Source organism: Mixophyes fleayi, chromosome 6 (genome assembly GCF_038048845.1).
Source record: "Mixophyes fleayi isolate aMixFle1 chromosome 6, aMixFle1.hap1, whole genome shotgun sequence".
Lineage (NCBI taxonomy): Eukaryota > Metazoa > Chordata > Amphibia > Anura > Limnodynastidae > Mixophyes > Mixophyes fleayi.
Window position 1 is genome coordinate 31,178,253 of NC_134407.1, and position 17,460 is coordinate 31,195,712.

Consider the following 17,460-nt stretch of genomic DNA (forward strand, 5'->3'; position numbering starts at 1 on the left):
ACCAATCAGATTCTAGCTGTCATTTTGTAGAATGCACTAAATAAATGAAAGCTAGAATCTGATTGGTTGCTATAGGCAACATCTCCACTTTTTCAAACCCACAGGCTAGTAAATATACCCCCAGGAATGGTATGATCCAGTCATGTCTACAGCTAGTCTTCTCTCAAGTCAGTTCTGAGTGTTTGTCCTGAAAGCTGTAAATAGCTCAAGTTTCAAGGTCAGTCTGTACCGTGCTTAAAGCTCAATAGTATTGACATTGTGGTTTAATATCTTATATTGAAAAGCCCTAGCGTGGGGCTTTCAGTTCCAGTTTGTGGGAAAAAACAAATGTTAAAAATAAATGAAAAATATTAAAGAAAAAATATATTTTAAAATCAGAAAAAAAGGGTTCATTGACACGTAAAGGAAAATATGTTGTCCTCTCACACAGACATTTATGTAGCCTTTATCCTGCTTGCACAATTTAAGTTCTCAATAGAATAAATGATCTTCAACATGCCACCTTTTCAGCAAGCATGGGGGAGACGTGTAAGAGGCAGACATAAAAGCGTCTTGGCAAACAAGCCAACACTTTTAAACAATATTTTGAAACAAGAACAGGGTTTATTTTTTATTGTATTGAACTTCAGATTGCTATAATGAGCCTAGGAATACATTTTATAACTATTTCTTCTGAACGTTCAATAGAACACAGCAATATAACAAATAAATTCAGCTTTCCCCAGCAAAGACCTTTAAAAAATCAAATAATTATTATGCATTTAATGGCAGCATTTTACTGCAAAGTAGTGTAGTAGCTTTATGTATTTTATGTGATAATAACGCTGAGTGCCTCTTTAATAGCTGGGATTCTTAAATCTGTTTATGCTGACGTGGAACATTATGTAGGTATTTGCTTAGTAAACAATCTTGGGTTAAAGAAGACTTTTGCAAGACATTTGTATTTGAAAGCTGGATGGTGGGAAGTTTTACATTCTCCATCTGCAGTAAAGATATATATGTAGAATATAATATAATATATATGCGAAAAGTTGATTTCAAGGCTCTGCTAAAATTCATACCCTACCCTGCAGTGGATTTGCCACTCTTGAATTTGGAGATTATGACTCATTCGTTCCGTAGCACGATCATCCATTAGGTTACCTTGGTCCCAGTAGGTATTGAGGGGTGTAGATTAACCCATTGTTATGTTTTCCTTTTTCAGACAAATGAGTGGGGGCCAAAATCAGTATGTTGCTAAGGGCCCCATGGGGTGTTAGGCTGGATACATACTACAGAATTTTCCGACCAATGTGTTATCTACAATGATTGTACTAACGACTGAAAGAAAGAAAAAAGGTCCCGATCAACATGCCGATTCATGCGTACACACTATACACGTTTTAAAAGATTTACTCTCAAATCTCTACTCTTAGTCTATCAAAGATCATGGGGTATATTTACTAAGCTGCGGGTTTGAAAAAGTGGAGATGTTGCCTATAGCAACCAATCAGATTCTAGCTTTCATTTTGTAGAATGTACTAAATAAATGACAGCTAGAATCTGATTGGTTGCCATAGGCAACATCTCCACTTTTTCAAACCCGCCGTTTAGTAAATATACCCCCATGACTCTAAACTCTATGGAGATCCTAACCGTGAGGGAATACACACTGCAGGATTGGAACGACAATGGAACGAGAGTTATAGTTCTACTGAACAATCAAATGAAACGACGATCGGTACTTTGGAATGACTATCGCTCAGTGTATAAGCATACACACTAATGAGATATTAGTTAGATAGATACACTCAGACACTGCATATCTGCACAATAATTTTACTTCGCAAGAATTGTTACATTCATTTCTGCCCCGACAATTAATAAATCAATCTCCCTTCCATCAATAGGTATATTAATTTGTGGGAGACAATTTACCTACTGGTTAGACGGGTGTGGTACGTGATTCCGAAGACAAGAAAGCCGACAAGAGTTATACAGACATAATAATGTCGATCAGTATAATTGTGACATTTACTAAACACACACTTACTTATAAACTGACAGCCAAAATCTCTGACATGTGTGCTATAAACCCCAACAGCATAAAATGCCAGCAGAGTGATTGTCATCTCTTAAAACGGTGACAATGACATTGCCGGCATTAAGAGGAGAATGCCGGGACCCGCAAGCTGGATAATGTAGAACCCTAACCCTAACCGCTTTGTATTTGACGTTTTTTAATAACTGTTTTTTACATTATCCAGAGAATTAAAATGATTAAACTTATTCTAAAAGAATGGATAGATCTTGTTAATGATACTGTAGGACACTAATGGTTTATGTATACTAGTCGTAGTCTAACTACTAAAGATGAAAAGATTTGGTACAGATGGAGAATTTCTCCTTATGTTATGGGAGAATTGCGGGAGGTAGATTTCTCTTAGATACTATGCCCTAGGCAGATGCTCAGCCACTATAATATTACTATTAGTACATTATAGATCTAAATACTTATTTTAAAATAAATTTAGCGATAAGGCTTGTTGTTTACTGATTATTATAAATATTATATTCTAATTAACGAAATATATGTTATTAAGAAGACCAATGTTAATGACTAAAGACACTTCAGATAAAAATTATTATGACATTTTATCTATTTTTACATAACAGACTTAACTAATATTGTTCTATAATTTACAATATGCCTAAATGTTTGTGTGTTTAGTTGTATGTACTGTTGTTATTCTGATAAAAAATAAAGGGTGTATTTTGTACATGTCGCGATTATACTGATCGGCATTTTCGTGTCTGTAGAATTCTTGTCGGCTTTGTAGCCATCGGAGTAATGACTAGCACCGGGTTAGACCCAAGGGTGTGCCTATAATGAAGCAAACTGATGTAGCAAGTAATGTTTTTATTGTTTCTCAATTGATGATGAAAATATTGAAAATATCACACAAACATCTTCATTAATTCAATTTCCGTTTCACTGGCAATACTGCTGTTAATTTTGCTATTCAATATACAATGGCCTCTATTTAAAGGGACCTATTGAATTCTGCCGCGAATAACGCGGCTTTAACAGTATTACCGTTAATACGGTAATTTTAACCTGGATTTGATCTCGCAGCTCATGGAGCCGCAACTAAAAATCCAGCGTTGAAATGACCGTATTAAGGGTAATTATGCCCAGTTTTACCGTAATAACGGTAAAACTGCTAAAGCCACGTTATTCCCGGCAGAATTTAATCGTCCCCAAAGGGTATACTTTCTTGTATGATCTACCAGTGAAAGCTGTCATCGTTCATCAGGCTGTATTCTGGTCACCAGCAAATGATAACTCATAATGATAAAGGCATAATTCATGCTGACCTCCAACCAATCAGGATTCAACTGGAGGTACACCTTTAGCATTGTGAAGCTAAATACAAGCTCTGCTTAGTGTGGTGCCAGTCTCTGAGCTTCAGCAACAGGATGTGGCAGAGCACAGGGGAACAGGTGCAATGCGCACAGCAATTAAAGTTTTGAAGGTGACAAAAGAACGGGCAGCACTTCAAAAGTGCCAGGCAAACCCCCGGTGTGTAGTTACACCCCCATCATCCAGTAGCCACACTCCTGTCCCGTGGCCGCCTACCCATATGTTGGGAGGTATGCTGAAACAATGCTATATGGGTAGACTTCAATTAACCGCAAGTGCTGGAGCCTCGTGCAATGTGCTTCTGCACAAACTTCTGTTTATTACGGTAGAAGAATCCCGCTCGTTTTTTTTCACACCTATATGAGATACGCGCACAAATGGGTGGAGATTTCAAGCCAGACATCACCGCAGAGGCTCGTCATGAGCGGATCTGCAGCACTAGAAATGTTCACGGTATCCCCTATCCAATGTCATATTAGATTCCTAAATGGATTAATAATCCTGGGGAGTATGTGATTGCCCAGCATGTAATGTGAAATCACAGTATGTTTGTCAAGCTCAAAACAGGCCTATACTTTAGCTTACATAACACTGTTTTTTTATTCCCAATAGGGTCTGGCTGGCAAATTTTAACCCCGGTGGCAGGACTCAGCACAGCAGCCTATTAGAAACATTTTAAAGGAATAAATGCAAGTAACCCAGTGACCCAGCCCAAGGTAGCCCACTATGGGACCGGCCCGGTGGGGCATATGCCTCTCTGACCTTCAGCCAAGTCAGTCCCTATTTCCTAACATACTCTCTACAACACATAAGGGTAGATTTATCAGACCTTCTAAAAAAGAAAAGTGGAGGTGTTTTCTCATTCTAGAACACGATAGCTAGAATCTGATTGGTTGCTATGGGCAACACCTCCACCTTTCCTTTTTAGAATATTTGCTAAATCAACCCTTCATTCCTGAGATGTCTGACCCCTAACATTCCTTCTACATCACTTAATACCTTCAGGTATTGCTCAAAACCCCACCTCTACAATCACTTCACTGTCTGAAACTACCTTTACCTCCACATTTGTCTTCAGTCATATAATCTCCTTTCCCTTAAATACATATTTAACCATCAGCCATGAATGATCAAGTAAAATGAATACTGGATGACAAATAATGAGTAACTGAGCAGATACTGAAACTACTGCAGTGAAGGGTGAGAAGTTAAGAGCCCCAGAGATTGCTAAGCAACGATGCAGCTAGTGATGGAAATCACAGCCTTTCCTTCTCAGCCATTCCACTGTGGTATTGGAATAATTACCAAGGCCCTGCGCTTGGGTTTTTTTTTTTTCTTTTAAGATTTAAGCTAATAGGTAAGAATACAAGCGTATGCCCCAAACACTCTATAAACTTGCTATATAGTATCTTTATACAACTATTTTATCTCACAAAAACATATCATTTCTAAAAAATAAATAGAATTATGCACACTTAAGACACAAAATAAAACCCTTTTATTATACTTAAGGACGTTTGAATAAAAAAGAAGGGCAGTTGGACTGGGTCCATCACAACTGTGGGTCACCCTAGCAATGGAGTTGTTGAATAGCACACTATAGGACTGTGTTATCCACTATGAAAAAGGAACAGGATTAGCAAAGTAAACAACTGATTTACCATGGAATTTCATGTTCTTTTACCATTGTAAGCCTATGCATTGTTTTCATAGTGGATAATACAGACCTATAGTGTGCTATCCCATTGATGAAGTGTGCTAAGAGCCAAGCAGTACCCTGGAAATGATAATCATGCTAAATGATAAACAGACTTTGTTCGGATTCTGAATTCTCTAACGCGCTCTAACTTAACTAAGCCTCCTCATACCCTCCGAAATCTGTTAGTCTTCAGCAACTGTCCACCACTATGTAACTTCTCTCACCAATTTCTACATTGTCCTGTCCTGATCTGGCAGTACCACACCTTAAACACACCTTAACAACGGCACTTACTCAAGTAGTTCCAGATGGTCACTTAACTCAGTGTTAACTCTGTTCTCAGATGTGACGCACAAAAGAAATACGTTGCTTTCAAAAACTCATCCGCAAAAATTTGGTGAAGTCTTGTACCTCTCATAACTTCCTTAAATTCACTGTGATCTACCGCTCCTTTGGAATTGCTTGGTGGTGGGCAGTTTTGTGACTACAATAACGCCGACATTAGTTAGACATTAGTTAGACCGACCACTTCTGATATTCGGCAGCCATACATTGCGACTTGAGAAAAGGCGGCAACTGGGAATCTCGTCACTTACAAGAGCAGGAGTGAGATAGCCGGTTTTAAGGCGGCAATGGGGAGATCCGCCACCTGTATACATTATACGGGTGCCGGATTGTGGCATTGCTGTCTTAAAACCCTTAACAATATAGCATATTATAAATTTTTCTGCAGTCTGTTCCCAGCCTAACATCTGTAATCTCTCTCTCCACTAGTATCTTTCCATCATTATTCAGGAATTTGACACTGTTGACCTTCTCTTACAAAAGCTGCCTTCCCTAGGTCACGCCATCAGTGTTTGTTTCTCTGAGTCCACCACCCCTCAGTCAGTAGTTGTGAGTAGTTTCATTTAAATTTTCTTCATGTATCCAGTTTACCAAAAAAGTCTTGTTTTATTGCAAGTACATTGCTTAAATAGCTTATTTACTAACAGAGCAGGATAAATCATTTTTTTCATTGTACAAATACTATTTAGAAATACTTTATATATTAGAGAATTTATTTATATATGAATATGTACAAATAACCATATTTAATTTTTGGATACATAGTTCCTCCAATCATTAGAGTACCGTAGTAATGTTTCAATAACTGATGTATTGTTCTATCGATGATTTGCCATTATTTGGTATGTAACACTTTAAGAGATGACAAGCAGTTATAACTTACATTGTAATATAATCCTAAATGCAACAATGTACTCATCTTATGTACCCCATTATAGTGTGAACATAATGGCTTATCATGTTACCTAAGAGGTCTCTGTAGGTGTATAATGTGTATATGTGACTTTACTGGGGTTGCCCCTAGGCAGAAGACTACCAGCTTTGTTATAGTGGAAAATATGTGTTGTTTTTTTCTGTCCACAATACTTTGTTACAGTGTTATATACTATGATGGGATATGCTCAAGCATTTTGCCAGGAATTGGCGTAATTAAACTTTATATGTCACATACTGGAGACGACCACTTTGTAAGCAGGACCAATATCATTATGATAAGAATGCACATGATGATGTCATAGGGCCTGATTCATTAAGGATCTTAACTTAAGAAACTTCTTATTTAAGTCTCCTGGACAAAACCATGTTACAATGCAAGGAGTGCAAATTAGTATTCTGTTTTGCACATAAGCTAAATACTGGCTGTTTTTTCATGTAGCACACAAATACTTGATAGCTTATTTGTACACTGAAATTTAAAGTTGATATTTGTGTGCTACATGAAAAAACAGTCAGTATTTAACTTATGTGCAAAACAGAATACTAATTTGCACCCCTTGCATTGTAACATGGTTTTGTCCAGGAGACTTAAATAAGAAGTTTCTTAAGTTAAGTTAAGATCCTTAATGAATCAGGCCCATAGTTTCCTATGCTGTCTCCATTGGGCATTGATGACAGGTGCACATCAGTTTACTGTGATGACTCAAGACCAGAATATTCTGTGTAACACCATTTAGATTTGTCTTGTGCGTACCTCTGAGCATTCATAAATGCTACAAAACCCAAATGTTTCTCATTACAATTCCATTGACAAATTAAGACCAGTGATGCAACTCTCAAAAATGAGTACAGAGAACTCGTGAGACTGAAATGTTACATTTAGGCTCTGTAAGTTTTATTTTGTCAGTAGGAGGGCACAGGACATCCACGGAGATAGAACGAAATATTGTTTACTGTTAAAATATTCAGGATGCTTTTAAATTGTCAGCATCCATCATACACACCCCAAAAATAGGAAACGAAGAACATTATTGTGCTTAGAGAAATATTCTGACTCCAACGCTACAGTCGTCATAGCGCACCGGTTTAGTATTGTCTTCAGCATATTATAAACTCTGCAATTTAACAAGCAATTTAAGAAAATAGCATAATTACACATATGAAGGTAATGTATAAAAATAGGCTTCCTACCTGTGATGCACAATGTAGGTGACAATAGAAGCGAACAGACACAACAACATAACGGCAGTGCATGCATAAACCACAGGGTGCAGGAACTCCCCTGGGTACTGAGGGAGAGACAGCACGGTCTTCAAATCCTAACAAGAGAGGTAAACAACATTATACTTTCAGTCTCATCTACACAAATCACACATTAAAACCTCCTGTCAAGCTGCTAGATCCAGCTTTTTCCACCATTATTTGTCATATACACAAACCCATTAGTTGCATACGATTTCCAAGTGACACTTTTGGGTAAGTGCGCCTCTGTAGATGGAGGCACTGATGTGCTCAATATAGAATAAACACTGGACATGGTTAAAACACAGATCTCTAGATCAGAATTGAAGTACTTGGTTTTGAAGTGCCTTCTTCAGTAAATTAAAGCTTAAACAGCATAGAAAAGTTAAAGTTACACTCAGCTATATATATATATACAGTATATAACTATAAAAATATTGGCTAGATACACATGGGTATTGGCCTTCCAAGGCACTTATTTTACTGTTAGTGGAACGTAATTTGAAAGGAACACAGCAAAATGCACTGGAACATAGATACATCTTATCCAAAAGCCAACATTTATCTAAACTTTGAGAATGACACCAGACATACAGAACAAGAAAAGTAGTTATTATGAAGTCTCATCTTCTAACGTATCTTCAAATTCATTAATTGAAAACAAACTCTTCTCATTAGTAAGTGAATGTATTTACTACAAATCTTTCTGTGACTACCACCCAGTCCCATGTTTCTGCATTCTGTTATGCAATGGAAGTGATCATAGAGATCATCAATCACTATGGGAACCGCTCTTTCTGCACCCACTAACATCCTTCATGCAGTGGAAAGTCCTGGATGTTGTTTGCAGTATTTTGGGCCATCCAGCACATGGAACAAAATTACAGGTGGTACAGATGAGCTGTGCGATCAGCTACATTCACACCGTGATTACTGAAGATTGAAATCACCAAAATAATTGTAGTGGATACATCCCCTCAATGAATTCCGTACAGGGCAGGTAATTATACTAAGTCAAAAATGAGCCCTGGTGATGCGACTGTGTCGCTGGTCACATCATTGGCTCCCAACATTGCTGATATGAAAATCAGGACAAACTAGTTACCAACAGCATTCAACTAAACCACTCATGACACACCGGTTTACTGCAAAACCACACCCTTTTCACGAGGCCAAGCCCCTTTTAGCCACTGAAAATGAGGAATATTGGAGGACCATGCTAAGCTTAAACATCTTTTTACTGTCTATAAAAAGAACTACTCTTAACCTCTTTACATGTACAAACATACATTTCAAGTGCTTGTCAGAACTGCTTGAGATTAGGCATGATCCTAGGAAATGTCTCTTAGGCCAGTGTCAAGATGTCTAAAAGTGCATTTCAGTGTGCATACTGACTTCTGAGTACGTGGATGTGCTTTCAGAAAATCAATCTGCACCTAACTTTGTGGATCAACCTAAAAACGCACTTGGTGGAAAGAGCAAAACATTGCTTCAGGCTCTTGAGGACCACCCCTCTGTTAAGTTTAAGTTTTTCATTTCAATAATCTTGTCTGGCAAAATGTAAACGTCTATGGCTTAATCTACATTCAGCAACGTATGCCCCTGATTCACCCAACTTCTCCTATCACAGGGTTTAAAAGTCCCCCAAAAATGCGACCATGTTGGCCATAAAAACAGGTGAACTTGTGCAAAAGTAGACACATATGTCCCAAAAACATATACACTTTTTACACATTTGTAAATGAGCCTTACCGAGTACCGTATTATATTCCTGGCACAAACTCACTGTATGGTGAGGAGGCGTAGGTAAATGAGATGGAGAAAAGGTTCTGCTAGCCCCTCAGTGCCTTATATTCTGTTATCTCCCTTCACAGTGTCTGGACAGGCAAGGAGTAGAGTATGAACATGAGAAGGACAGTGTGCAGACAGTGCTTCGTTGAAGGTAGAGCCGGTGCTGGAATATTCATCGCCTCCGTGCCCGGAGATACGAATGCACTGGGTTCCCCTTTGGTGTCTCACGGGGCAGGCATCGTTCTCCAATAACCCCATGCATGTTCCAATTTCTGCTCTGTTCAGAGAGGGTACTCAGAATCTAAGGGGGAACATAGCCTGTGCCAACAAAAACTTGGGCACAAGTGGGCTCATGGGTGCCTAGACAGGCATGGCAACCTAATGCCATGCTTACCGGTCTTACCGTGTTCTGCTGGCCCAGAGTGAAGGACAGGTGGTGTAAACTGCAGTAGGTTCAACCAATGCTTAGCTTCAGCAGAATGTGCATATATATGGAGGTGTGTCTGGATGTAAGTGTGTGTTGTCATTGAGTGTAGTGTTGGGGGGGAAGGGTGGTTTTCCTTGACATACCATTGTGCCCGTAGATATTTTGCCCTTTCAACATTACAATATTATATAGATTTGGTTCAGGGTGCCAATACTGTGGTGTCACCAGGAAGGCTGAGGAGATGCCCAGTGAAAACCATACTTACTTACAATGTGAAAAATATAAACTTGTCATTTTATAGAATGTATAACTGATAAGTATTCAGTGAAAGCTGTGTTTCAGTGGTTATGTGTTTAATATATCTTACTGTGTATCGTAATTTCTCACTTACAGCATGCCAGTTCTGTATACAACATATTCACACCAGTTTTCTCTCTAATTGAGCGATGATGTTAATTGTCCATGTCTGTATGAAGTTCATTGAAGTGCATCTTAATAGGGGTAATAAAAATTTGTTTGCAGATTTACCCACTTAGTAGAATGCTGTGCCAACATTAATAAATAGAATGGTATCCACAGGAGAGACCAGCCAGTGCATTCATTACTAGGAAAACACTTGTGTTATTTACAAATTAATAAGTGAGTATTGGTGTAATGAAAACTGCAGCACTAAAACTAATTACAGATAACAGATTTATTAAAACTTCCTCGTACAGCTACAATATAGAGCTGACATTGTTATAGAAACAATGCTGTTAAAATACATGAGGTCTATTCATAGTTAGCGATCAGTACACGATACTTTCACTCAAAACAGATTTCAAGGAGGGATATCCAATATTCTATAGAAATAAAAGGTTAGTTTATTTTTTTTCTGAATTAATTCAAAATATATGTTTCTTAAGCCTGCAGTAAACTATTCTAAATAGTAGCATTTAGGTACAACATTTGCACTAATCAAGGAGTGCTGAATGTGTCCGCCCATAATAATGAACATATATAACATTAATAGTATCAGAAAAAGAAAAGCAATTTGTTCATTAAAGTAATAATTAAAATGGCATAAGGAATAAAAAAACGAGGATGTGCCCAATACTTTACAATATATACTTAGGATGTAACTTTTTAAACTGCACATGGGACATAACTAAGACATTCTGAAACAGTCTACAGAAGCTGCAACTGGATGGTGATAGCACAAAAGAGAACTTGTCAGATATTGTCCACTGGAGGAAAATGATCAAAATCTGGGTATATCCATTTAATAAGTGAATTCTGTAACCTAATGTCCCTTTCAGCTTGTAACAATTTCCCCCGGAAAGAGTGAATGGCAAACAGATGGACACAAGACAATGTATTTTAAATAATACTAATAGTCGGTCGGCTCTAAGAGTTGACAAGCGAAGATAAACCAATAATTGGATGTATCAGTCATTAGTGTGTCTGCCAGGCTGTGAATAAATTTCACTGTTCCATATATGGCGGGGAACAAAATAATAATCTCAGTTTAGTAAGATCACTTTTTCTAATGAGTAGGAACACAATTGTCTAGGTAGCAGAATCGACACAGATACATTTCCATTCTATATACTGCAGGCAGCACTGAGTTCATATAATGTGCTTCCAGGACTCTAGTTACCAACTGGCAGACAGGAGTAACCGCAAGCTTCCAGAGTTGACTAACCAGCATTGTTTCTTCGCAGCTTAATATATGCAATTTCTTAATAGGATAATAATCATCATCATTTAGTGGTTACTTTTAAACCCAAGCAAGTCAGTCATATCATTCTGATCCGCCACATTAAAGTATATTTCATTCATAGATTGACATCAATACACCTAATTCATTGTATAGGAACTATCAGATGTAACAATTAAGCAGGTGTGTTTCACTGAGTTCTGAGAAATGTTTTCATTTTTCTCATCCATTTGTAAGCAGAGCATTAGAATGTTCATAATGCTAGAACCAACGAGCAGCCAATGAAAGCACTGCAATGTTCACAGAGCCCTAGTTCAAACCGGTACCCACTCAGACTCACCCATCTGCAACCAAGGAGCTCAGACAGCTCACTGAGGTGCTGAGGAGAAGGCTCAGAGAGGAGCTAAGGAGATCTCTCAGAGAGGAGCTGAGGAGACGGCTCAGAGAGTAGCTGAGGAGACGGCTCAGAGAGTAGCTGAGGAGACGGCTCAGAGGGTAGCTGAGGAGACGGCTCAGAGGGTAGCTGAGGAGACGCTAAGAGAGGAGTGGAGGAGGTGGCTCAGTGAGGAGCTGAGGAGAAGGCTCAGAGAGGAGATAAGGAGATCTCTCAGAGAGGAGCTGAGGAGACGGCTCAGAGAGTAGCTGAGGAGACGGCTCAGAGAGGAGCTGAGGAGACGGCTCAGAGAGTAGCTGAGGAGACACTAAGAGAGGAGTGGAGGAGGTGGCTCAGTGAGGAGCTGAGTAGGGAGTTCAGTGAGGAGCAGAGGAGGCAGTTCAGGGAAGACCTGAGGAGGAGGCTTATAGAAGAGCTGAGGAGGACGCTCAGAGAGAAGCTGAGGATGCGGCTCAAAGAGGAGCTGAGGAGATGGCTCATAGAAGATCTGAGGAGACAACTCAATAGGGGAATCAGTAGAGGTAGAGGGAACCTTACCAATACAAGGATCCCACTGTATAGAGCTGCCCACTGGATAGAGGGGAGGTAGGAAGTGAGGTAGTTCCTGAAATAGGGGGTAGGTTTTGTTGTTTTCTTGAATCCAGCATTGTTTTGCTGTACAATTGCTATTAATTAAACCCAATCTATGTTCACAAGTCTGAATTCAGTGGTGGAGACCCGTGTTTTGCACCTAAACACTTGTCACTAACAAAACTGCTGCTACTTTTGAGTCTAAACCTGTCACACTATGGTTGAGAATGCAAAGGGTCTGCTCAAGTTCAAGGTACTGAATCTGGCTTGCAGATGGAATAGCAGGAGTGTGCTTACTTATAGTAGACAAACAAAACAAAGTGATTGCCAAAACTGGTAATACTATAATTGAAAATATGAAAGCAACAAAGGGAACATTTTTAAACTGATTAAAGTGAAATTCTGAAAACATCTTTAAGGCGATAGTTTATTATACTATCAAAGGGTGGACTGTTGAAGTCGTATAATTGGATGATCGAAAGTATATTGGTTTAATATTGTTTAGCCATGTGAATGCGACTCATACGCTACGTAACACGTGGCGTGGTGCGTTCGCACGGTAAAATACGCACACTCTCGCATTACAACATTTAGTTATTTATATAATTCATATTCATATTGGTTCCGTTACACTGTAATTTATGAGCAGATAGCATTTGGTTTATTATTAGTTTATATAATATGATTATATGTACACTTCAGTGTTATTAAAGGTTTAGGTTATAGGAAAGGTGTCATGCCTGATATCATATTGAAGCCCTATTCATCAGTAGCTGTCCGGTTACAGTCGGCGAAGTGATCGCACATTGCATACTTTAGTTATTGATATTAGGGAATATACCTTTTGTATGATGCTGGCTATGAAAGGAGCAGACCCCCTGGAGAGACGACCCACTCCTTTGGATTCCTTAGATTGAATCAGCCTATGAACTGTTTGCCCTGGAGATACCCTTTGTCTGGACCTATGGAAGCAAGCTACGTCAATTTGCATTGTTCTCTGTAACACTGAATGAATATATATGATCACAGCTGCAGCTGCTAGCCAGTCTACTCTGACCACAGTTATCTAAAAGATATACTGTTCCATTGGGACCCATGGAAGCGCAGCGATTGCAGCGGTATGTATGTATTTATCTTTTGGTATTGGCTGTGCTGTACTTTATCATAATATAATAATGTATTGAATTGTTGACTATTTACATCTGCTAAAAATAAACCACCATGTGCTTTGGATACACATACAATTGATTGGGCAATGCTTATTTGAAAACGATAAAATTACTTTAATACTGTGGAGAGTTACAAAATAAGGAACGGGACCTGTGTGTAAGACAATGGTAATACCTGAAAGCAATTTCAAGTTTATGTTACTATGATGTAGTATGATCTTGTACAACATGTTGAGTTGAATAATGGTGCTTCAAAGAAAGAGACATTAAAAATTTAACAGGAACTTAAGTCTAAAAAGAGTTGTAGTCAAAGTAAAAGTGTGTACTGGGTCTGCATGGAGTGGACTATGTTTCTAAGAAAAAGTTTGATTATATCTGTTATGTCTGATAGAATTTTGTGGTGTTTGAGGAAAAACCAGCAGTATGTCCAAGAGATGAATGTGCAGGAACAAACTATTGTAAAGTCGGAAAAATTAACTTCATTAACAACATAACTCCTAACTTTCTAACTATTCCTCCTAACTATTTTGACAGGACGTCCTGGTGGGTTTTTGACCAAATAGGACCATTTGTGGGCAGAGTTTGGTCGTAACTGGCGGAGTTTGGGCACGGTTTATTTTGTCCCACTTTGGGGATTCTGAATGTTGGGAGCTATGTAACAATGTATTATGGACAAGAGTCAGTGGCATATCTACTATGGGTGCAGGGCATACTCCACACATGGGCACATGGGACAAGTGGACCCTGCGCCAGCCATAATATTTGTCTGCCATCCAGAGAAATTTTTATAATATGATAATGATTTCTTTGTCGTAGGACAGCTAAGAAAAATGACTATCACATGCATGATTAACTTGTCATTTAAAAGGAAAAAGGCTATGTGGGTTTGCTACTTAAAAAAGGAAATATAGTTTTGGGTAGAACTATGCTTTCAATTAGACTGGGAAAGGGGATTAAGGGCAGGTGAGAATTTAGATTTGGGTGGACATATCCTTCAAGTCACTCACACATCATCATTAATTTGCAAATTACAGCATGACTATAACATTTTGGAGTGCTATATCCCATTACATAACCTGAATATTATGCTAGCCATCCACCAGAAATGCTTAGTTACAGTTTTCCTTTTGTCATATATCTCAACTTTCAGATGCTTGAAAGCTCTCCTAATGCTTAGATATTTTATGCACACTGTGATCGGAGTCCAGGGAATTATCTCTGGTAGTAGCCCTAGTAAGTGTTGTGTATTTTGGGTACCATTTAATGTTTTCCAGCCAGGAAAAACTTTTCAACGTAAAATTGCTTTTAATTTGCAACAAAAGTAAACTCGCACCAAAAATAATCAACTTAGCCCCCATAAGTAGTGCTGACTCACTTGTTCAGCCCTTACTAACACATGTGCAGCTAACCTACCTAGCAGCCTCTATCTGGACTCTTGTCTCTCAGACTCTCAATCTCTGCTGTCTCTCTGCAGACATACATAGGCCGCACTGGGACCTCTCCTAAGTTATTTTCTGAGCTTTCTCGCAGGTCTGTACTGGGCTGCAGCCCTCCACTCAGCCGTCTCCTCAGGCCTCCCTATTCTAGAACTTAATGAAATGGTAAATTATTAGCTTTGGTGAGAGTAGTTAATCGCTGTTGTTTTTTTTTTCTCTTGTCAACACAAAGTAGACACAACCTCATTTTTATCTCTTAAATAGGCCAACGTGGATTTATGTGGTAATGACATATCTACTTTAAAACACCTTGTAATCTCAATGCCAGATTGTACAATAGTAGTCTGTGACACATGTCTTTATAGACCTTAGACCCATCTATCAAACAGGTATAGTGTAGTTCTGGTATTCTATTCACGTAATCACAAATAGTCCAATATAGCAATCTAGTTTATCAAATACAAGAATTTTTTTTATGGAGATGGCCAGATCAATATTAAGAAGTCCTGCAGTGTCACAAGGGAGACAGCACAGTTAGACAAAGCTTAATTATATATTAATTAATAATATTTTAGACAAGGCTAATTAAATATTTCACTTGGCACCACTTATACTTAACCAGAGCCTAGGGTACATTTTAAAGCTAGTTTGTCTATCTAATAGTATTATAAACTCATAAAAATCCATTATTGGCCATGATGTGTCTTTTGAAATATCTTATAAACTATAGCCTAGGTGTTCACAAGCTATGATATTATTTGTTTTTTTTGTGACTTACCCAATATAAAATTATTACACGTAGAAGACGTGCCAGAATTCTAATGACCGGTACAAAATAGTCTAAAACATTGATCTTTATGCATGACTTTTATGAGAATACTGTCTGTATTATGTATTAGGATAATGGTGAGAAACATAAAAAATTTTATTCGGTCCTGTTCTTTTTTAGCCTTTTCTAGCTTCTAGTTTGTTCTTTCTCTACAGCATTAAAACATTGCTGTCCTTGAGAAGTCTAACAAAGAATATTTCAGGTTCATCCAATCAATTGCGATTTGGAGATTGAGATTTCTTCCCATTATTCTATTGGGGGCAGCATGGTGGCTCAGTGGTTAGCATTTGTGCCTCATAGTGATGAGGTCATGAGTTAGATTCCTGACCAGGGCCTTATCCGTGTTTGCGTGGGTTTCCTCCCACACTCCAAAAACCTACTAGTAGCTTAATTGGCCGCTGATAAAATGAACTCTGGTATATGTGTCTCTGTCTGTGTGTGCGTTAAGGAGTTTAGACTGTAAGCTCCCATGACAAATATTCTCTGTACTGCGCTGCATAATTGGGGGTGCTATATAAATAAATGATGATTATGATGAATGCTTTGGCATTCGTCTGTAAAGTTTTGTTATAGAGGAGGACCACTTTTACATTTGTCAAATCTTCCTCTCCGTGTATCAAGTGCCTCCTTGGCTCCCAAAGTCAAGAGGCAATGGGAGTCTATCATTATATAATATTGCAGTCTCAGAAGAGTGGAGACTGCCCATGCCTCTCCAAAAAGAACCAGGCAAAGCAATGACCCAGAAGTCTTCATTTCATAAATGGACTACTGGTTTGGATTGTTGAGCTAAGGCTGCAGCTTTCATAACAAGATATGATTCTTCCTGAGAGGAATACTAACTAATATATCTCCGGCTCCAAGCAAGCGACATGGCACATGATGTTCTATTAACTCGCCAGAGAAAATGCTCTGTATTTCTAGATATATTCTGGATTATGTTGTAAAAAGGCCGTGTGAGTATCTTGGCATATTTATCTGGTCACTGTCAGTCAAGATGAGCACCAAAACAAGTCTGAGCTGTCACAGGAGACCTACCATGTAGATTGCTACTTATTTGTACAATTGCATCTTGACATGTATTTCCAGGAAAACCGAGGCTTTCAAATATGATATAATTAAAAATATTGATTTGATTGTTACATTTTTTTCAATAAACAGTGAACACTAATTCTGACGAGAACAGCAAACCTCAAACACAAGAATTTTTAACTGCAAGTTCAAATTTGGATCCATAGCAGATTGAACCGCGAACATGTTTGGGGTCATCAAACCCGTTGAATTTTTATGGTATTCCCTAGTTAAAAATTTTTAAGCATCTCTAGTTGATAGGTTTAACTGTGGTAAATATATATGCAAATACATATTTTAATGGGGAATAAATAGGCAAAATGACATATGCATCCCTGATAGAATTTCAAGAATTATTAATTTGCCAATAAACAAAGGCTATGCATATTATTAAAGCTAAACATATGTAACCCTGCCACCATAACAGATAACTGGAGCCACACATGTTTCAG

The 17,460-nt window shown here is 38.3% G+C and overlaps 1 protein-coding gene across 4 annotated transcripts in view; it reads right to left on the bottom strand.

The window, feature by feature from the left end:
• ADGRA1 (adhesion G protein-coupled receptor A1) overlaps window positions 1-17,460 on the bottom strand; it is a 493,506-nt gene that overhangs the window by 83,912 nt on the left and 392,134 nt on the right. For all 4 annotated transcript variants that reach the window (XM_075216183.1, XM_075216182.1, XM_075216184.1 and 1 more), the window contains one exon: window positions 7,575-7,702. In XM_075216183.1, the coding sequence (XP_075072284.1) occupies window positions 7,575-7,702 (128 nt within the window). The remainder of the gene's footprint in view (window positions 1-7,574; window positions 7,703-17,460) is intronic.